This window comes from Varroa jacobsoni, unplaced genomic scaffold, assembly GCF_002532875.2.
Source record: "Varroa jacobsoni isolate VJ856 unplaced genomic scaffold, vjacob_1.0 scaffold_774, whole genome shotgun sequence".
NCBI classification, from domain to species: domain Eukaryota; kingdom Metazoa; phylum Arthropoda; class Arachnida; order Mesostigmata; family Varroidae; genus Varroa; species Varroa jacobsoni.
This window is the reverse complement of record NW_019213676.1, coordinates 175,168-198,238: the sequence shown is the minus strand read 5'-3', so window position 1 is coordinate 198,238 and position 23,071 is coordinate 175,168. Positions and strand designations below refer to the sequence as shown.

Here is a 23,071-nt window from a genome sequence, read left to right as displayed (position 1 = left end):
CCTCTAAAATCCTGTCGAAAACGGGAGAAGTACCAATGGCACGTACTGATCTATGGGCGCAGCAACTTGCCGCTTTTTTGCAACTTTCCTTAACAAAGATTAAAAAGCTGTTATTATCGTCTACTCCAAAAAAGAACGATCAACGAAATCTACTCCACGTCTGCGCCGATAAAAACAAGAACACTGCCTTTTAGTGCAATGTTTTTAAGATGTTACAAATATTCCCCTCTAGTCGTCACAGGCTATTTATTATCTATTGTCATAATGCGATTAGAACCTGCGTGTACTACGATCATTGTGAGCGGAGAGTGCATCGACCTGATCTTTCATAGAACGATCATACCTCGACAAACCTGAATCTTTATGGCGCCGTATCGTGCCTTCTTGATTGCCGCATTGCTTCCATCTACACCAGCGTGCGGACCATTTACAACGACAGGTTTTTTTTTTTAACAAATATCGGGCCTGCGGTCTAGCAGCCGCTGAGACTCACTGGTCTCTTGGAAGGGAAGGTTTCCGTACTGTCGGTTCACAATACGCAAACGGCAAGTTTTCGCACCAACGATATCTGGCATATGTAACTACTTAGCATGCAAGGGTAAAGTAAAAACTAAATTTGTCCTCGCGCTCTGCATCCCCTTTCCGTTGTCAAAATCGACTCCGTAGCTCCGAGGCTGATGTATCTACTGCTCATGCAGCAGTTCCGGAGTATCAATACAACCAAATGAACGGAGCAACGTCAACAATTGCCGTATTGCTCTCCGTATGATTATCAATGTGTAAGCATTATTACACCCAATACAACAAATGGCCGCGTGCGTCATTTGTATTCGAAGGCTAGTCGAGAGGCGAAAATAGAACCGGAGATGGGAATTCGTGAAGCGGATAAACTTTTTCTTTTCGTTTTTTCCTCTCGATTCGTCATGCCGCTTAATCTCAGCGGATTATTCAACCAGAAAAGCTCTGTGGCCTCAGAGCATGTACACAAAAGAAGATCAGACAAGACGAAACAAATAATGGGCGCCACACTTCGAGCGGAGCTTCGCTTCGCAAAGGTACGACCGACAGGTAGATAGTAACATTATTGTCACGTGACAGAAAAAAAAAAACGATGACGAGGTCAAAGCTTCGATAACCAGCATTAGCAGCAGCATCGCCGGAGACACACGTACTGTCACGGCCAACGGATGACAATACAGCCAAGACGAACCAGTAGTTGTATTCTTAAAGGGGGGCGCAGCAAAACAAAAAACAGCGAAGCTCAGAAAAAAATTCGAAAAATGACAATGATGTCATCCCGTTAACGATACATCGTTATTTTCCATTGACGCAGATACAAACAAAGTGAGATATAAAAACGGTAATAAGCACAGAAGACATCAGTTAGTCTATCGATAGGTTTGTTTTGTTAGTGGTCCGGTTGATCGGTCAGTCAGACTTAGCAATGCCTATGATATTAACATTGGCGCCAAGCAAAAGGAAAAGAGAGGAAGAACGAGTACACGATTAACGAATGCTTATGCCCCAACTTAAATTGCTTGGACCAGTTGACAGTGCTCTGGTAGCACGAAGGCTCATCCATTTGATGAGAGAGCCCGTTGAAAAACCGAACAGGTCGTTGTGTATGGGTGCCCACCCATTCGATTTGTCGTAAATGATACCAGAAGAATATATATAAACTTGGTGAGAAGCAGCCTTTATCAGCAAAGCTCGGTAAGTAAGTTCAAACCTCTGGCTCGAGTTCGTGCTGATATAACTTTCTTTGTAACTGTTTATGAGATTAACAACGCCACCTGCTCCGGCGATTTCAGCATCTCAATCGAGTTCACACATTGAGAACAGATGACCCTATTCGATAACTGCGATAAGTTGACGGCTGTGGAATCGTGGAGAATCGCCGCATGACAATATATGCCGTGCTCGCGTCTGCTAAAGCAAAGTAGTTGTAATACGTGCAACACAGCCCTGCCTATGGAATATACAATACTATAACCATTTCGTTGAAACAGACTTCTTGTAGCCTCTCGCCAGTTGTATTTCATATACTCCTAATAACTCACGTGTTATAAAGGGTCTATTCTTGCTTGGCTACGAAGGGTCTCCGAAAAGATGCCACAGCACGTATTTGGCAAGTACTCGAATATGAACATATATTTTCATAAAGAGAACATGATGTCGAAAGCGTTATAGATACCTACTTTACGTTATTTACTCGTTTATTTTCGGAAGGTCTTTTCCTATAAGTAGAGATTACGCATAAACATGCAGACAAAACTATTCGTTCAACGTGCTTTCCCATCAACAGGTATTTTTCTTCCTTGTTTTCGATGAACACTACGTTGTTTCTTAGCTAGGATCAGCTTTAATGACGAAAAGAAATACATAGGTAATCATTCGGGTAAATGAGCACAAAAAAATTTCTTAGATACTCGATGGGGACCATAAACAACGTTGGACGTCAAACCTTTCATCTGAATTTCATCATCATCTGCATCAGATCTGCCTGCAGGAATCAAGTGTGTAGAGGATCTCAGGGAAAATATGTTCGAGCTCGATATACGTTCCTATGTCATCTAAAGGTGAACATAACATCGAAGCAATAGACACCATTCCCTTATAATGACGAATCAACGCCAACGATTCCCCTATCGAATGGAACTGCTCTCATAGATGTCTGCCATCGTTAGCTTGGTCGTTGGCTATATGCGATTAGTCTATTGCCATTATAAGAGATGGCTTCCTCGTATGAAATCCCACTAAGCGCAAAGCATATCACAAAAAATCCTCAACTTGTTAAAAATTTCCTGGTTATCACTGCAACGGAAAATTGTGGCCTTCTTTGCCCACTTAGGCTTCGTTGAACGCCCGTATCACCGTGGTGTTCCTTATGGTATCCCTCTATTTATTTCTCTCTTCCTCTCACTTACTCTGGAACATAGCCTGCGACACACTCTCAGATTTCGAAAACGGGTTCAATCGATCGTATCCAGTACGATGGACTGCATCGCATGAACTTTGGCCTTGCCTCATAGAAGGCAAGACGAAATGTCCGCGGATGATTTGCAAATAGAACCAGATCCAATATAGACGAAATTAACTCGACTCGTTATAGAAATGGATACGTGTCTGCACTTGTCTGGGCCAGTTCCGAGTCAGCTTTAAGAACCTGAATTGTTGTACTCTGAAGAATACACTGTTGTGGATTTCGATTGTGGAAGATATCTTCCGTAAGTATTCCCAAGTGTCCGCTAATAACTCTTAACATGCTGATTTTGTTTTACACGATAGTGCCAATGCACAAGTGCCACACAGGTATATGTACATTGGTTGTCGTACTTGCCTCCTACTTTTTTTGTTAAAACGCACGAAATTTCGAAAATTCAACATATGTGGCAGTATGACAATGGTAAATCGTTGCTTCAAGTGCAGGGCGAGCAGTAGTGACTGATTTAGATAATCATTCAACTGACGATTCAGACGAACAAAATCTTAGACACGAATCTCAAATAAATATGTATAGTACAACACGAAGGCTTTATGGGCGTAGAAGCTGTCGATTTTAAGTGTTTATTAGTAGAAAATGAACTTTAATATGTGACTCACAAACCAGCTTCGTTTTTTTAAGGCGATCTTTCACTTTGTCATTTGACTGGAGAACCGAAGAGGTTCTTAAATCTGCGTAAAAACGGACGCGTTAAATGGTAACGTATGGTTCTACGCAATAGCCACATATACTTTCTCATACGACGAGTCACTCTTTTGCGATGCGTTATCAAAAAAGTTAATGACACGATTATACAACCATTATTTCTGTGCAACGAAAAAGACAAACTTTTGTTCGTCCATATTGTTGAATCCCTCTCACAAATACTGAAGATTTGACCTTGGAATATTTGCTGCCAGAATAGGACCGGACGCTGTGCGTAAAGCAGAGCATGTATCATCTCTAACCCTAACAGCCTCGGGCACGACGCGAATAGCTTTCTCGTCCCTCGTAAGGCGATATGTAAAATTCTTAACGACGTTTAGACCTATAATATGAGGATGTATACCGCAGAGATTCATGCACAATCATAGGTGGTAAAGCTCCCAGATGCGCGCCAACCGCCAAAGGCTAAACAACGTCCAGTCGACAAAACAGGGGGCGCTTTTTCCGTAAGTCAGTCTCGTCCATGTAAACTAGCATTAGCCATTTAAGGGCAGAACATTTTGGCACGGGTCGTACTCGCGAGAGGGTATCTCGACAGAACGGAAACAATGACACAAAGCCGAAGGAACGTCGCATTTACAAACTGCATCGCTACAAGAGTGAGCGCGTGCGTCCGACGGCCTTCGTAGCGGCGTTGGAAACAACTTCAGAGTAAGGCACTGCAGGCCAAGAATTGGCTTAGAAAACTACAAGTGTAAATAAAAATTAAGTTTACAAACTTGTTGAATGCACCTTTGTTATTGATTACGATTTTCATGTCGGTTATATATGACGCCAATCCAGCTGTGCTCACTATGAAAACAGCTTGTATGGCCTATACGAGCACACTTGTTTATAATGTAGTGCCTGTATCGATTATATAACATGCCAAATGAGCCAAAAATGAAACAATTAAGCGCTAATAATCCTTTTTCTATAAACCTGCTATTAACGGTCAATTTGACCGTCTGCAAAATTCTCTCAAAAGAACATATATGTCAACGTTTGAGAATGGCCAACATAGCGTCATTCCAAGTCAGCGTTTAATTATAAAGAAAAACACCATTTCTTTGTAAAGTTCAGTTATCACGTTGACCGGGTTGGGTTGAGGTCGGTGAAGACCTGTTGGTAAGCGCTTAATGTTTAAGTAGCGGTACTGATGATTATACCGTCTCGTTGTGACAAATATATATATATACTGTACGTGGGCAACAGCTAACTAGAATAATCTATTCCTCCAATGATATGAGTTTTTTCAACTAAATACCTATGCTAGCTAGGTGAAAGATAACCTAATCCACATAAAAGATACTTGAATACCCATGACTAGCGTCACTTCGAGATATACACGCTTTTTTAAGATAAAAACATATATAATATTTTAAGAGGCGACACTATTTTAAATAAACATTTCCAGAAATTACACTAACAGCAGTCTACTGCTCACGCGGACGTAACTATCCCTGATAAAATCGTCAAGGCAAAAATTGGTTCAAGTGGCCTGGGAAGTCACCACTATAATGAATCTTCAGGCTTTTCGACGTTGCTATAGTTACACGTTACTGTTAAGATACAATTATCATAGGCCTTTGTCGTTTCCGAATACAGGCTTCCCTTGCGCTTTCTTTTCCTCTCTTACCGATTCTCTTTTAGGCGGAATTACGAGACTTATTATTTGCCGATATGAAGGACGTGATCTCGTCTTCCTTCATGTCGCGAACGTGAATCCTCGGCCCACTCATATGCCACCTATTCATTAATGTGCACAGTCAGCGCAAAGGATCTATCGCGCGTCTTTTTCTTTCTTGCGTCTGGTACTCTAGGCGTTAGGCATGACTTCAGACAGCTGGCTCTCAGCGTGCTTACGCTTCAATTCAAACCCAGACTACCACATGTCTCTAAGTAAGTTTAGATTCAGCAGGGAAGGAAGTTAACACTGTCTGAACACGGGAACGATCAATCGGTCAGAGTGACTGACCTAATCGCATCCAACCGGCGAAAGACAAATTTTCAAATAAGGATCGCGTGATCATCATCACTTTTCAGCCTTGGCCTTCCCGTGCTTCGACATCGAAATATTAGCACCAACGACGGTAGCCTATCTCGGCCTACTTTTGTCGCACACGGTTTTTATACATACGATTCATCTATCTCACTCTGCCATACTGATCAACGTAACATGGTGCGAAAGCCACCACTACCATGTCATCGAAACAATGAGAAGAAAATGCTAATTGAAACTGCAGAAAATGACTGCATAACCGAATAGGGAGTAGAGAGGGAACTCCTTTGAACGTGCGTGCTATTTGTCAGAAATGAATGAGCGGGTAATCATTTCAGACAAATAGTTCCTCACAACTGCACCGAGCACTATGTCGTTGGCGATGACACGCAGGCCCTATTCACACCTACAGCATTTACATAGAATCCAAATATCAGTGCAGAATAATACATTTGGGAACGGTTTTGACGGCTCGTACGTCTTCCCATCGTAGAATCAAAATCACAAACCATCTCGCTTTCAAAAATAGACGCTACGAGTACAAAAATCATCGTAGTAAAACGGTCGTGACAAATTTAGAGGAATCGCGTCGCTATGACCGAAGTAACTATTCTTCCGCGAACAGCCGATCTGTCTTTTAAATGACTTCATTTAAATGACGGATGCACGGGAGTTTTCAATGCAGGCAGTAGCTGGTTCGATAAAACAACGGCATGAGGGTAATAACCAATAATTATGTCCATACGATAATTATATACGAGAGCAGAACGAATTGGAAGAGTTAGTCCGCAGTTTCAAATATATTTTGAAAATCGCAAAAGACCCACCCCTTGTGAAAATTAAGCTGTCATTTGCCTTTTCTATTTTCCTTCAAGTAGTAAGTAGTTGCCCTTAGTTCCTTCGAACGAATTACCAAGTATGACTGCTACCAAGCTAAAATTGAATAATCAATTTTTGGTCAATGGTGAAAATCTAAAGCCACTGCAAAACTTACCTTACTGTCTACCTTTTTGTATTTTGTTTTATTGGCCCGATTGAGGTCTTCGTGCACTTTGTCCAATAACCAGATCAGAAACTCCTGCGCATCGTGTTGCTCGGAACCGGCGTACTGCGGCCCATACTTACCTACAACACTTTTCAACCTATGTAAACAAAATATCGTCAATATTGGATAGTAAAATTACCCTGCCCTTACATAATGCATCGTTTCTTTTAGGTATCTAAGCGCACAACGCGCGCATGTAGACACATGCGTATCTATGCACGCACTGAATAAATACTCTCCAATTCTACCGCACTCACCTGGCACTGATTTCCGGATACATCGTACTGCTCCATAGGCTCTTAATAAGTAGGGCAAGCTGTTCGGTGACTTCGCCTCGAGTGCCGTACTTTTTACGGTTGTTTTTTCGAGCGTAGCTCAGATCTACCTGATAGCGATTAAGGACGAGATACTCGGCGAACGCGTCCGTGTTTGACAGACACTGTACGATGGCGTTTAGATAACAGGTGTTCCCATGGTTCCGTATACCAGCTATGCCTCCGACGACAAATGCCATTCCGCTTCCATCGTCGCCCGCATCATCTACCGCCTAAATCGCAAGGTTGTACGCGCACGAAGGTGACAACTACTCGATAGCAACATATATTTTTGAAGACATGCCAAACCAATATTTTGTGTTTTAGTCTATTAATGCTTTTCTGTGTTATTAGCTCATGCAATCATTACAATTTATTACGGCACCGCGAATTTTCAAGGGCACATGGTTTTACTGGTAACAAGCTACACATGCCAGTATTGCGTGAGCAGAAATTGAAGTGTTTTCCTTCATTTGCTTTGTTTGTTGGATAGGAAAAGCATCCCATCAAAAGACTTCAACCCAGAAAACAGTCATTATTACTTAACAAGTAGATGTACATTTTAGAAAAGTTTTAAATTTACACAGTAGATTAAGAACCGGCAAAGCACGATCGAGTGACGTTTGTAAAATCAGTCTCCTATTTGTGACGAAATGAATTTTAGCACTAGTAACAGTGTTTTTTTTATTAATCGAATGTTGTGTGTCAGTTGTACAACGACTCTATCATTATGCATTATCGTCTTGACTATGCGTGCTTCAAATGTATGTATATATATATCAAAACGGTAGGTAATTGGAGCGAGTAGAGTGAAACAAGAAGAACGTTTTTGTTTGTTTCAAATAAAATCCGAGCTATTAAATCTGGTCTTCGTCGGCTTCCCACGATACTTTTTGTGTACCCATGCGGTGCTCCATTACTTTCCAGGCCAGCTACATACACATACACGGTTGTAGACACCCGGAAATTTCCTCATGGCGCCTTGTCTTTACATTGCCCCTAACTTCGTTCGTATTTGTCAAGCACCTAATCCTTAGAACGCCTCGATAGTGAGGACACTGCACGCTCACGTACAACCTACAGCTTCCCATTGATTAATATAGAGAAGGCAGTCGTACTTTTATCACTTACACACATTGCGTAATTATGTTCGTGTCTATACACACAGATATTTTAGTGTCTTACATATATAGTTCGCTTCTGGCGGGACCAGCTTGAATCTGACTTCTAATGGTAACATTGGGGACTGCTACCATCCGCATGCCAACGCGCACTAACAACCACTGTGGATGCTTTTATTTTCTCTCTAAACCATTCGCGCTTTTCGTACTACAGTCCCTTCGTTTTCATCAGCACTATGACCTCGACCCGACGTCCTATTGGGCACAAACGCTCTACATCAATTGTGTGCCGATTGCTGACTAGCCTTTTTCAGGCCCGGTTTAGATTAGCTAACCTCAATCATGGGTAGCGAAAACGACTTAGTCTTCGTGCTCGACTCCCCTTCACTGTGATCGATCGATGTAAACAAAAAAAAAAAAACGTTACTACGCTCCATGTGAAAGCGCTATAGTTTCATCGCGCCTGTAATATTCGTCGATTGCTCCCAAGTGCCCAGCTAGGAGCACCTGACAAAAATGCCAGCCCTCAAAGGGGCAAAACGTCGCGTAGAATCCGCACGAGGGCGCCATTGTTATTCCAACGGCTCGAAGGCTCGCAGGATGCATGCTGTCATAGCTGGCGTAAGACGTACTCGATTGTCGACTGAAGCTATTCCCAAGGATGACGCTGACGTCAATGATGATTAAGGTGATGGGTATCTTGATGAAGTCGAGCACAGCCTTGGCTGTTGTCTCTCCTAGCCTCAACTGCGAAGCGTCCACAGCGTTTGCACTGTGTGTGTATGTGTGCACGCGATGATCAGGTACGTGTGATGTTGGCATCGAGTAATGTTTTTCTTTTATTTACTGATGCTGCTGTTGTTTTGTCTACTACAGTGTCAAAAACTACCGCACGTAGTAAACCGGACACTAGCCGTTCAGCTGTCACTTGCAGAGTGACGCGCTAATTACGACACAAAGCGTCGTAGCTAATATCATATCCAGTATCAGCCATAATGAGATCACCGTGACGAGAATCTGAGGTGCTAGGAAGCAAAAGCTTGACAGCCACTAGTTCACTTCGATTCTGATAGTTCCGTACGATGGCCCAGCTCTAAAATCAAAGCAATTCAAGTGCCTATTGGCGAATATTAGAACCTAATTATAAACTGTAAGAAGACGCCCATGGTACAATAATACACATTTAAAGTAAATGATACAACTCTACTATGCGTGATAACTCATGAGATATAAACGATTATACATTTTTTTTCATAACCGTAACTTCGCAGTTACCGAAGGTAATTAGTTAATCGGGCAGAAGCTACAGCGGGCTGTCATATAGTTTAACGACACATCATGCTTAGAATCAATCGTAGCCAACGTCTAAACATTTATTCTGAAAAGCACTATCGATCTCCAATGATCAGCAACAAGTAAACACATATACCCGAAGTACGTCTACAAGTACTCGTTACATTTCCGCATTGAGAATTAACATGGCCGCTTCGACAGCAGCGAATAAGCTGAAGTCATCTTCGAAGAGAGAAAAGCTTACGATGTCGTGTGGATCTTGTAATCCCACAACCGATTCCATTTTCCAGGTCCGAGATAGGTGCAACTAGATAGGCGTAAGAAAGAAAGGTTTACTTAATATGTGGCTATAGGGGAAAGCCTGTTGAATGTGCTATCCGTTTAAAGTGTAACGTCCTTGACGACATATTTGACATATTATAGACTGATTTGACTCCGTTAGCGATAAACGAACACCTCATCCTTCGGATACCTTCCGTCTACTCTATAACACCTGAACAAATCCTGAAGGAACCGAACGAAAGCTCGAGCCACGCTAGGAAAAATTGCAGACCATCTCAGCAGTACCATCATTTTAATGTAGTTACGTGACTTGGCAATACTGTATACGGCACGCAGCCACAGAAATCAATTATACCGACTGGCCATGTTTTCAGTACCACGCTCACACAAAGTTTTACTTTACGAATAAACAAAAACACACAGAAGACGCATTTGCATAACAACTAAAAAAAAAAAAAGCAACCACTAAAATGTGTACTCTGATCTATCGGGTACTTTATTTTCTCGCATTCACAAGTATTCATTTAAACAAAAGCCAAGTCAGGTGCTGCCTGGCATGACATAATGGTACTGTTATTGACCAAATATGTATTTTTACACTGCCAAAATGTTTGCGTCGTTAGAATCCTTCCAAAATCTTCCCAGATGGCGCGACTTTTCCACTTGATGCATTTTAAAAGAAACTAAAAACCCCATGATCGCCGACTGGAAATCTATGAGAATAACACACACAACACCTAGTCAGAGCAACTCCTCCGCCCCATTGCTGTTCTAATTGTTATTATAGGATGGGTAGATATTGCTATAACAGAGGAAATTCTTATTAAAATGAAAGATGGTTTCAGCCGTCCCGTCGCCGATAGTAACACAACTGTGCGACACTGACCTTTATATAAGTGCCGTCCGTTCCTGGCGGATCAAGCCGTGAGCTTCATTGAGTTTTTCTATATTGTTTATATTACACAGCGCTTTTGTTGTTGTTGTTGTTGCTTGTATGCATCAGTTTGCACCCTCTAGCCCATCTTCTGCTATACAACATCATTTCGATGGCGGCCAATAGGGAACAATGGAACGAGCAGCTTTGCGTGACGTTTGATTCCTGCGACGGAGCTTGCTACTACGGCCGAGATAATGCGTAGCGAGGCGGCCTCTATAGCTAGCAGTAAGGGTTACTATTTTATGGTCGCCAAGCTGACATTACTGTTTTATAGCAACAACAGCAGCGGTTAGAATGCTCGAAAGGAGAGTGGTGCTTTGAGCAATTCGCGAACGTGAACCAAGCAACAACAGACGATCGAACAAATGAATACAGGCTCAATCCATGCCCCTGTATAATTGATTAGTCTAGTACTACTAACAGTCGTCCATTTTCTCTGACGCGCCATCAGAGTAGTGCAGAATAAGGGCCACAGATTCAACTATAAAACGCTGTTCTTTATGTTGGATGAAACTTATGAAAGTTTAATCATCAGCTTTATCGCTGATAATAATGAGAATGATAATGGCTTATATGCATTTCGGACAACAGGCTAGATTGCATTTATTTCTTGTTGGGTCATGGAAACAATCTACTGTGTACTTCGTCTAAACGATGACATGTTCTAGTAAAAAGGGCGTTCTCACCCAAAAGTAGAGCGAACTATTTATGACCCGAGGCGTGCACGACAAGTATATGCCATGACGGTTTTTCGGCTAGAACAATCGTCTCTCACTTATATCATAATCGCTTGTAATAGACTATTACTGTTTTGACGCATATCTGTTTTCATGGGACGATTCTACAGCTCATAAACGACTGGTGAAAATTTGATTCTGACTTTAGAAAATAGCACTGGATTAATATAGATTAATCCAAAAAAATCCTTACCTCTATAAATGTATGTTTAAATCTTATCTATACGGCCACAATTATTTAAGATGAGTTTGGGTGGTAGTTGAACCGTGTGTATGTACTTTTAGCTTAGTGAAAAAAACACACGATACCATGAGAATGGCATTTCGGAGCACAAACAATCAACCTTATGCAAGACACAGCTTTAAAAACGTTTGCGAACGAATGCAAATTTCTCCGTTTCGTTACTACACGAATTAAACAAAAACAGCTAAAATAATTTATAGCAATAATAGTAATAAAGTTACATTCAGCGCTTACCTTGTCATAGTCGCAAGCTTCATCGTTTCTCAGTGCTCCGACTGTTAATCGTGTTGGCCGGTGACCAGTTGCTGCGGGCCGGGTGAGGTCACCATTGCTTAGACTGAGGTTCTTTTTTGCTGGAGGACGCTTGACAGAAAACGACCTCACTATTGAACTAAAAATTGACCTAGAATTGTGTGACAGACAAAAATTAGACCTTCTTTTCCTACCATATCTCATCTAAGTACATGCCTGACAACGCTGAATCTTAAATATGTTGCAGTTGTAAAGCTAACGCGAGCTTGAGTTAGCTTCAAACATTATCAACAGCGTAACAAGTTGTCAACGATGGTTGCTCTACCTTAAAAAAACACTTTTTCGCATTTATTCTCTAAACTGGCATTCGAGAAGAAAACTCATATAGCCAACAGCAACGGCTTATTATGTTCTATTTAGGAGGTGGCCAATAGCAACAAAAATACCTAAAGTTGAGAATCAAGATGAACGCATTCGGTCATTGTAAACCACATCTAGCGACATCCGTACCGATTGCATGTACCTGACGCAATGTGATTATTTAACAAAACATAACTTTTATTTTCTCCAGTTTGACAGGTAGAAAACATAACGTTCACCGTGATACTAAGAAGGCATTCATCCGTCGTTAACGATACACACCGTCGTTCAGTACTGCGCGAGCTACGCCCTAAGGTGGGCGTCTGTTGTGGCGTCGCATCCGAAGTATTTTCGAGGGACGTATATTTTATATCTCGGCGCCCGACGAAGCCCACGGTCGACGACGAAGGACAGCTTTTTTTTAGAGGGAGCCTGTAATATCATAGGAAGAGTTCTTCATAATTAAGTTTTCCCGGGGTGTTGTCACTGCTACAATTACTGTAGTGACAAAGACCTTGGGATGACGTATTACAACAGTCATGCAAAACTTAAGTAAGTCTTTATTTCTCACTGGACAGTATTTGCTCAGAGTTCAATTTTATGTCACTAGAAGGTTGATTGCAAAGCTATGAACGATTTGACTGTTTTCGCTAATATCAAGATTAGCTAACTATCAAAACTTCGATGAATCAGACCAGTTGCAGTAGACACGCATTTACAATGAACACTTCTTAGTTAACTTGAAATTTTTATGCACCGCGTTGGTTCTTAAAGATTTTGTTTGCTTTGGCTCAAGTCATTGTAGATTTATCATTATTATTATTATTATTGTTTTCTGCCGCCATCATACAAGCGCCATGTTGTATTCATGACTGCTTTATACCTATTGTTTATCGAACAAACGGTGAAAATAGAAGTGATCTCTATACTCCGTTCTATAATCAGATGTTTTCTCTAGGCTCAACTGACGTAACCTAAAGTTCGTCCTTCTTTGAAATTAAAACAAAATTAATTACAGTATATCGTCCACATGTACGCTGACATATATATATATATATATATATGAATCTAGCTGAAGGCATGAAACTATTGACTTTTGAAACGACGTTTTTGTAAACCTAAACAGGTCTGACACTTACAGTAGCCCAAATTCCCTAAAAAAAATAACGGGATACGTCAACATTGTCTAATATTCATAATAAGCCTTATTTCTTCAGGCGATAACTCCAGAGTAAGCATTTGCCGTAGGACTGATAAGGTTTTTGATTGATACACGTGAACAATCCAGGTTATATTCACAGTACCGACTCGGTCAATCAATAACACAGGCCAAAGTAGCTGCACCATGGACATATGATTTCGAGTGGACAACTGGGGTATTCTTGTCTATGCAAAACAAGCTCACGTCACGTCATAATCCACGACACACTTTAACGCTCACTAGACTTGATCAAACGCTCTACAAGTGCCATGCTCGCTTAGTGGGAATTCGTCTTGAAAGGAACATCAGCCCCAAGCAGTCGTGGGCTTTGACATCAAACCAGTTGATATTTTGTCCTGTGTTAATGCAAAGTGCGATAATGGTCATTCACACATCACGTCGACGCCTGCATGTCTGTATCCGTTATTTTAACCATTATCGGCCATACAAACTCTATGTTCTGGCTCAAGCCCACGATGTTCGTGCTGTTTACGAAAGATGGGTTTGAGGGCCTTCAACTAGCAAAAGTAACAACAACGACCGCCCCATTACATCGGTTGCTAGACTATGCACAGCAAGTCGTGGAACAAACGCTGAGCTGTGCGCTCGCCATATAGAAATGAAAGCGCTTGAAAAGGCGGCGCCGTGGGGACGAGCGCGCAACTACATCGATCTCCACGTCATTGCCAACAGTTTCTGTAATGAGTGCCCTAATTCCAACAAATATGGCAACAGGGAAGCACTATGGGAACTCGATTACGATTGGCCAGCTTCTATTGGCGGTAGTGATTATCTATTATATATAATTATTTGCAGCTGTGGTCTTTGTGGGTGCTGTCAGTGGCGAAGTATCCTAAAGATACATTGTCTATGCCGGAAGCTATAAATGAATCTCGCAACATCGGACGCTAACCAGCGGCTATTGGAAATACGCAACTCCATAGCTGCTGTACAAACCATAGCGTGTCTCTTGTCAGTGTACGTATGTATAAACTATAGAATCGAATAATGAATGCTTGCAGAACTGATCCTGCTGTTGTTCTATTATAGGAAACGTATGTCATTGATTATGTCACGTTCCCACGCTTCTCTTTAACGTACGCTGTTACTTCGTTCGGTGCTGCCTTCAAACACTCCTTCCTGCTGATTACTACAGCTGATACTATGCGTCGAATGTACGTGTTCGTGCAACTTGGGTGCATTTGTTTTTGCCTTTGTAGCACACAACCCCAATCCGCGTGTGTTTAAAAGTGACGGTAGTTACTTTTCAACAAATCGTTGATTTGAAGCAGTCGCCAGTTCCTCATTTGAAAATCGGCGCGCAGAATGATGTTGACAACGACAACGACAACAACAACAACGACAACAGCTATGGCTACTAACTATGGCTATGGAGAAAATCCTAGAGATATCTAATAGGCAATTGTAGGTATCTGAGAAAACGCGATGATCTACAGGCGTTGCTGCAACCGCACAAACTTCTTTTTCTCTGAAAAGTTTGGTCCTTCTTTTTGTGTTCACGACTATCGTCAACAGGAGAATACGTGTGTTAGACAATTAGCCACTTCAAATATGCCTATGCATTACGTCTATTATAATCATACGTGAGGCGGTTTTTCCAGGTAATTATTTATGTACAGTACTGCGATAGCAAAAAGAATTGCTACCCTGTGTATTGAGCTTATAATATACAAGTGCAAAAATCGTGTTCAGAATCTATAAATTCAACTGTCGAGTCTCGTCGAATAAGCATTCTATTTCTAGAAACATGGCACGCCACTTCTACGCGTTTTGCCGCAGTCGCAGATTAAGACGAATCGTCAGTGTCCTTGCTCCACCGTACAAACATGTTCGCCCAGATTCTTGTCATAAAATTGGTATCACCCATGAGCCGCCTTTCTACGTGCGCGTTACACATTTGCGTAATTCATTCATAGCCGATACCACATAGCAGCATGAACTTACTCCAACATAGTCTGCTGCACACCAGAAAACAAACAACGCTATCCAAGTTCTTAATCCTTCTGCATCTTCACAGATAGTCCAGTTTTGCAAGGCAATCAATTGGCAAACCATTCATTGATCACGTATTCTTTCCACCATCGCAATTTTCTTCCGACATTCACGTGTTACGCGTAATTTTTTTCCGTTTATGGGCATTCTGTCTTCTCCCTTTTGCCCTCATAGGAAAAAAATGCATGTAAATTTCGTTTTTTAGTTATTTAATGTTCGAAATGCTGTTTAATTTCTGGCCTACCGTTTCTTATTGTCTTTGTTTACCTTTCTTTGAGATCTTGAATTCTTTTCCCACTAATCCCTATATGAGTCTCTCTTCTGCTCGAGCATTTGCATATTCGTATGTCGCCTCCCCGTAATACACATGCAGTCAACACAAGTATGATGAAGGACTAACAGATTTTACTGTTTGTCATGAAAACGCAAATCTTTATCTTGTGCCTAGATTCGACGTACTCACAAAATACAACAGCAGACGCCATCATCATCATCACCAGCAGCAGCATGATCATCTTCATCATTGTCTTTTCCTTTCTTTCAATAAATTAAGTCGAAAACAACTACAACAAAAAGGTTTTCTTCAAGGACTAGCTGCTATATGGCACTACACTCACTTTAGTCCATATGTCACCCTCCTGTGGCGCCGACGTTGCACAGCTGTACAGAACGAAAAAAAAAATGGGGATTGGGGTAGTGTAAAGGAGGAAACAGTGAGGCGGGGTTGTCCAAAGGATAAATATGTTACTTCCTCTTTGCTCACTAGCGCACAGTAAAACATGCAGACAGGCGGCAGGCAGAAAGATCTACATAACGGCCGGCAAGCTTCTCAGGTAAACAAGACATTTAAAGCCATAAACCCATCAAAAGTGTTGGACATCGTGGAGCCTTGAGGACGTAGAGGTACAGTTACATAAAACGAAGCAATTACAGAACAACGGTGTAACTAAGCCCCTTGTTCTGTATCACAGAGGTCCCGATGCTTCTGTTCCATAGTCTCTACCAAGTTGGCAACCTTTTGCCCAACTGAAGAGATCACAGCAATAGAGGAAATATCATTACAGAGAAACGGGGCAATGGAAAGGGAAAGCCAGCGTCTCGCGGAGGGAAATGACAGATACACATAAATGCAGAACCAAACGAAACCTTCCATTTTCGACAGACTGATTACCAATGGGAATTGCAGAAGACAAGCCAACAAGAACGCAAAGCAGACCGTGACAAATACTTGGGGACGAGAATGACATAACTCCACGACATTCGCCTGAACGGTTAGGGAACGGTCAGAGCCTACTCTCCTCACGATCTTTCAGCAGCTGCACAAAGTTTTGTTAACAGCTTTATCAATCATGTGTATTGGTGGAGAAAAAATCACAAAACAACTTGATGCGTTCAAGTTAAGCTGAAAACACTCAAAGCATATTATGGTCAATAGTTACCCATGGTGTGTCAAACGACTATATATATATATATATATATATATATCTAATAGAGCAGGAAATTATTAAATGGGTTGTATGCTATCATTGCATCATCACACTACTTCAAATAACCTCGGCACGTATCGCCTATATTTTGTCAAATTTAAATTAAAGATCTTGCCAACAAAATCCACTCAGCTACGACGATGGAAGCGTGACGCTGGCGCCATCTACCGACTAAGTTCTGCGGTGTGCGCAAAAAGTACGATATTTTTCGCTATATTTGATAGCACTGAACCGGTGCTTCTGGGATCGCGCCCTAAAGCAGGTAGAATAACCTTGGAAGTGGAAATGTTATGGCAACCGCCACAGTTGGTGCTGTTACCGGCCGCTATTAGGTTATTTAGTGCTCAGGTAGCATGTCAGCTGCAGAAAATAGAGCGCTGCATATCGTGCCGTAATATTCTGGCACTGTAATATATATATATATATATATATATATATATATATATATATATAGCACAGTCTAGTTTTCACAAGACTCCTGCAAACTACTCCGCTGCCATTTTTCAGCCAACGGTAATCAAAAAAACGCGCTATTTAGTCGTAAACCAACAAGTATGCCTCCGCCGAACCCATATGCACTAACTGTATGCATTTTATATTTATAGTATTATTTAAAACGGTACCGCTAAGCAAGCAAGAAGCGTCCGATCGTACGGTCGAACGATTCAAAATAAATATAATAACTTTACAATAATATAAACTATTATAGTCATACAATAGACCACAATTATAATGATCGAACCATTATTACAGAAATATTAGTTAAGTTAGTCAGTCGTATAGACGGCTTCACGTTGATCCATATGAGCAAAACGATGCTTGTAGTCGCCACAATGGCTGAATTATTTACAAAAGAGGAGATTCCTTGATAAACACTAAATTCTTACAGGCCTGCATATCAGACAGATTATGACCAATCATTGCTGGGTAATCGTATTTAAGGTTCCTAGAAAATACTTTGCACAAATATCGTATGAGCAAGCTATAATATACTCTAAGGCAAAGTGCTGGAACATTTTGCAGAAACGAACGTATTTTGCACTGCAACACGGCGAAGTAAATCAACAGACTGACGTTCGGAGCACAGCCACCAGTTAATCAATTTTGAGTACGGGATCTCTGGTACAAATCGCATGAGCAGGTACTAATTGGCTTTGAACTCAATCCCATAGGGAGCCGTTGGGAACTTAGCCTCAACAAAATCCTGGAACATATTTTCTATCGCAGAAGTTTGCATGAGTGAACGCAGGTCTGACCAATGGCGTAACCTTGTGCAAATGATGTTAAGAATTATAATCCCGGTCCAATAAACAATTTCATTGTTCATTCAACTTCATTCAAGCAATTTCAAGATTGTTGGCTGGCATGAATACTACGTATATTACTTCTATCGTTGTTTGCCGCATTAGACAGAAGGTAAACCGTCGAGTTTTAGGTGAAAATGGGCGATCAGTTCGTTAGCCCATAGTCTTTGTTAGTCAGAATGCTAAACGGTCTTTTGATTGCTGACCAATACGCGGATAGGACGATGATTAAATATCCGTAAGGGGCCGTTGAAAACTCTAATGCCAAATACATCTAGAACTGTCAACTGTATTATTACCTAATGCACACTTCTCATACTGATCCTTCCATTTAATTTCCTCTCGGCAAACTCCTAAGCAAATCCTTTTTGCCGAGGTTCGTTTATGCACGCTCACAATTACGCTCGATTTATGCCTTTGTGTATACGTTCGCAGACAGATATTTTCGGAATGATTTCAACGCATTTGCGATCGCTGCGTAACCCACAGCCACCCGGGTTCCCGTTTGGGCAACTGTTGTCTCGAGAGACCAGCCCAATGTCTACTTGAGAACAGTTGACGTTGCTGCGATAAAGACTTGCTACAGTGTCGGGACTCGCGTGAAGTTTTTTGGGCTTTTAAGCCTACATCTCTGTTTACATCAAAATACGTTAACTCGTTTCATCACCTCCTTAGGCGAACCTACACAGAAGCATTATTACCTTTTACAAGTTTTCTCCGAACTGTGCCAATTTCTGATGCCGAATTCTGGCTGAGGGCAATAAAGATATAAACATCTACTTACGAGCCACTGACGTGAGTACGAATAATATGCCGCCCAAAAGAATCCACCCAATTGATTAATGCGTTGGGTTGCCTGTTGACCTGAACCGTTGCGGTTATATTTGTCGGAAGTTGTCTATATGCGGAGATGAGTTTGATTGAGAGATTGAGTTTCAGTGGAAGAAGACCAACTAATAGCAAATAAGAAATAAATCGGGCTTTGGTCTATTAACTTAAACACGCGGTCGGCCTCAAAGCTTGGGCAGTACTTGAAGTATATTAAACAGCTCACATTAAATAATATATAGTAGACGAAACAGTTGCCCCCTTCCCATCATCTATGACAAAACACAACGTACTACCGTTTGCGAGTCGTAATCGTTGCGATTAATATCACTCTTAGAATAAGCATCCGGCTTGACCTATAACTTAAGATAAAACAGTCGATAATAACAGCATGAAACTTCGTTTGCAAATACTGCAAGGAACCAAAACTACATCAACTTCCATCTGTCCGACGGATTTGGGAAAGGTTGTTCTTGTAGCTTTGAGCGTCCGACGTTATGCACTACTCATTGTGCTATGCTAGAAAATGGCTGGATATATAGATGGTTGGTGTAGAAATCGACAGAAAAATTGGATAAATGGTCCTGGCTATTACAGTAGCGCTAGTAAGCACTACGTTAAAATCCATCTCGATTACATAAAAGGCGATTGACGGCACTGATAGGCCATCGTTGTCGCCAAAAGCCTCTCCCAACCACAAAATCAAATAGGTCGATCAATTACTTGCCTTGCAACAGCGAGGTCGATGCATATAATCGGGTAATATTTTGTATCACTACGGCAAAAACAGACATATAAGACTCTTTTGCTAATTACTTAATAGTGGGATTAGCGGCTCCGTAACTATTATGGCATACAGGGCACGCAAGAGGGCTATCAAAATAATGCACAAGCGTCAAAGCAGAAGCTAAATGCAGAATTTACCCTCAGCTTGGAGTCTCAGCTCGAAACCAGAATTGTGATTCAGTAATATTACGAAACCTCATTTGTAGACAGTTTCCTAAATCGGAAGCAGTTGAAAGTTCGTAAGTTTTAGCTTCTTGCAAACAGCACTTCGAAAACTAGTTTGTTTTATGGACGATAAATTAACCGCATGTCAGCGCATGAGTTCCTCTACCGACTGACCAGGTGAACTCGTTAAGCTACCCATACGTTTCTAAATGAAAAGCGGAAGCCCACAATTTATTCACTTGCCTAATGATCTGCGAGTTGAATCTAAGACAAATTCCAATAGCTACACCACAAGCAGAAAAATGTCCAAAAGGGAGAATGTACTCTAGGATGAAGGATCAAATTAGTGAAACGTTTATACTAACCTAGGCAAGGTGAAAAGGCCGCGATCAGTCCTTGACGGGCTCTGACGTCGTCGGGGCACAAGACCCTCAACAAGATCGCGTTCACTCGCCGATCTTCTTTGCATCGTCGTTGAGGGTAAGACAATACCTTCGTTTGCCAAGTGCGTACCACTGTTTTGGCCAATATTGTTATCCTCGTTTCCTCCTGGGACAGATCTGCCGCTAGAGGCGGTTGCCGGCGCTGTGGACCGGCAGACTACCGCTACGCCCCCTCCAGCAGGCGACATGGCCTACTAAAAATGATTGAGACGATAGCAATTCCACTTTGGCGGTGGACGTAGAAATTTCTAAAGTTAGACTAACTTCACCTTCAACTCGAAGTTGTTTGCCACAGCTCGGTGCTGTGACGGCACCAGTGGCTTCATTTGGCCCAGCTGGTGTAGCTAGACCTTTTGCCGTCAGCGCCACCTCGGCACAGCTTCCGAATTACGCAAGTTGCAGCCAAAAATGCCCTGTAAACATAAACAAAAACCGATGTGATTAGTGAATAAATGTCAAAGGGAACAGTACAAGTTGGCACTAAGTGACGCAACCGTGATTAGTGTGTTTGTATATAGTAATGTCAGTGTAGCTTTGAATGTGGTAAATCTCGGCACTGCTGAACAGTCTCAAATACTTACTAGATTCTTTTTCGTTCACATGAGTCTGCAATATTCCAAGCACATGTCATGGACTTGGTAGCCCTTGTTGCTATTGTAAGCAGATCTATTTCTATACTAATTCAGCATTCATAAACTCACATGAAATAGACGCTTACCACCCGGAACCTATACACTTCCCGTCTCATTCAGCAATCTCTGTGTCATTTTTTTAGGTAAGTCTTTAGATATTACGGGGTTAATTACTAGATGTGTGCAATCTTTCCTAAAGTTACAAATCAAACTTTTGGTCAACACTTAGATGTTACCATTGAGTAGTTTTGGAAACGATGAGCTGTCGATATTATAGTATATATTATATAAAAACACACTTTCCTAAGAATTGGTTATTGTGTGTGTGTGTGAATATGGTAAATATATTATTATGAACAACGTTGTGCTTTGTATTCAATAACTTATAATTGGACGTCAATCATACGTAGCCACAAATCACATGTCTCTGTGGATCAGTGATTTATCTATTCATATTTGGACACATTAAAGCTTCGTAACTCTTGTAACTAACTAGTTTCCGTGGCTTACAACCCATTATACCTGAATGAAATGTGATTCGGAACGAAAATTACCCATCGATGCAGATAGCGGCTCTATCCAGCAATGCATCTCTTCGAGGCACAATACCCATGCGGCCTTTGATAATGTGTACATCTCAACCATACAAACAGAATGCTTCATTTTCCTCCGTGCTCTCCCAAGGAATACAATAATTCATCTTTGCCAAATAAGTATTTACACATTGACACGAATACAAAACGTTCTTATCTTCCATGGGTCCGTGGCTAACGACACCTCGATTAATTCTACGTCGTATTCTACGCGTAAACAAATAGTATGTCATCCCTCTACTGATAGCCAAAAATGCATGCAAGACAAAGTGCACAGTTCGCTATAAAGATGTTAGTTGATACTGAAAGGACCGATTAGACTGAGGAGCACGGACACACAGTTCTGTTGAGTTTCATTCGGAAACCAAACTAACAATCACAGGAATGGACTACTGAATTGCCAATGGTCAAACCTATCAAGCGTGGTTATCCCTCGGGTTATCATCCATATTAGTAGTCGCGACAGGGTGTTTTGCGCAAGACAACACAATGTGTTTCTACACATGGTAACATCATATACATTGATTCTTCCTCTTCCTGCTGATGATTCTTATTGTCTGGAAGGCTTTATTGAGTTGCAACGTCGGCTTTCTAGTGCAGCTGTGCCAAATTTAGTTGGAAATCTATCACTATTTGGCTACGACAATGTATAAGAACGCAAGAGCTACAGAAAGATAGTATTGCTCTGAAGCGTCGACCGAATCTCGATAACAATATGAGAATCACCGATATTTTAGCGCCAACCTACAGCTCAGTTGGGTCGGGTTCATGGTCGTTCGGAAATGACCACATTTGCACTATCGTTATGCAACGCCCGTCGTTTAACGAATGTGGTGCTTCTAAAAAGCTAGTAATGGCAATTAATACCGTTTTCGATAATATGTCTAACTTGAAAATATATAAACATCTAATTGACTTGAAAGATACAAATCGTATATACCGAAACCTTTAGCGACAAAAATATGGGTGCAATCTCGAGGTCAAAATGTCCTGTACGGGATCCTAGTACCACCTGTATTCTTACATCTCCGCCGTACATTTCGCTCGAACTTTCTGTACTTTTTGCCTAATAGGAAACTGCAACTTATTAGCTCGCAGCAGGTACTATTCATTGTAATTGTCTGGGAGTGTCCGATATTCAGCACAACGGTTGTCGAGCCCGCATGTCCTGAATGCACTCCTGAACAAATATAATACAACTACGCAATAATCAAACTGATAAAAATGATCAATAAACTACCTGCAAAATACAGAGTTCTCTAGACAACTAGACGGACAGTTGAGAAAATCGTGACAATTTCAGCTCGTCCTTAGGCACATAAGCTATGCCATGGTACAGAGTAA

The 23,071-nt window shown here is 41.4% G+C and overlaps 1 protein-coding gene across 3 annotated transcripts in view; it reads right to left on the bottom strand.

Annotated features, from left to right (window-relative positions):
- LOC111263587 (ubiquitin carboxyl-terminal hydrolase 31) overlaps positions 1 to 23,071 on the bottom strand; it is a 42,730-nt gene that overhangs the window by 14,098 nt on the left and 5,561 nt on the right. For 2 of the 3 annotated variants that reach the window (XM_086969690.1, XM_022838769.2), the window contains 5 exons: positions 20,425 to 20,915; positions 12,558 to 12,707; positions 11,898 to 12,066; positions 6,993 to 7,282; positions 6,685 to 6,832 (listed from right to left, as the gene is read on the bottom strand). In XM_086969690.1, the coding sequence (XP_086825816.1) occupies positions 6,685 to 6,832; positions 6,993 to 7,282; positions 11,898 to 12,066; positions 12,558 to 12,707; positions 20,425 to 20,690 (1,023 nt within the window). In that variant the 5' untranslated portion in view covers positions 20,691 to 20,915. Of the gene's footprint in view, positions 1 to 6,684; positions 6,833 to 6,992; positions 7,283 to 11,897; positions 12,067 to 12,557; positions 12,708 to 13,414; positions 13,667 to 20,424; positions 20,916 to 23,071 lie in introns of those variants that run through there. The other variant, XM_022838772.2, reaches the window with a different exon arrangement.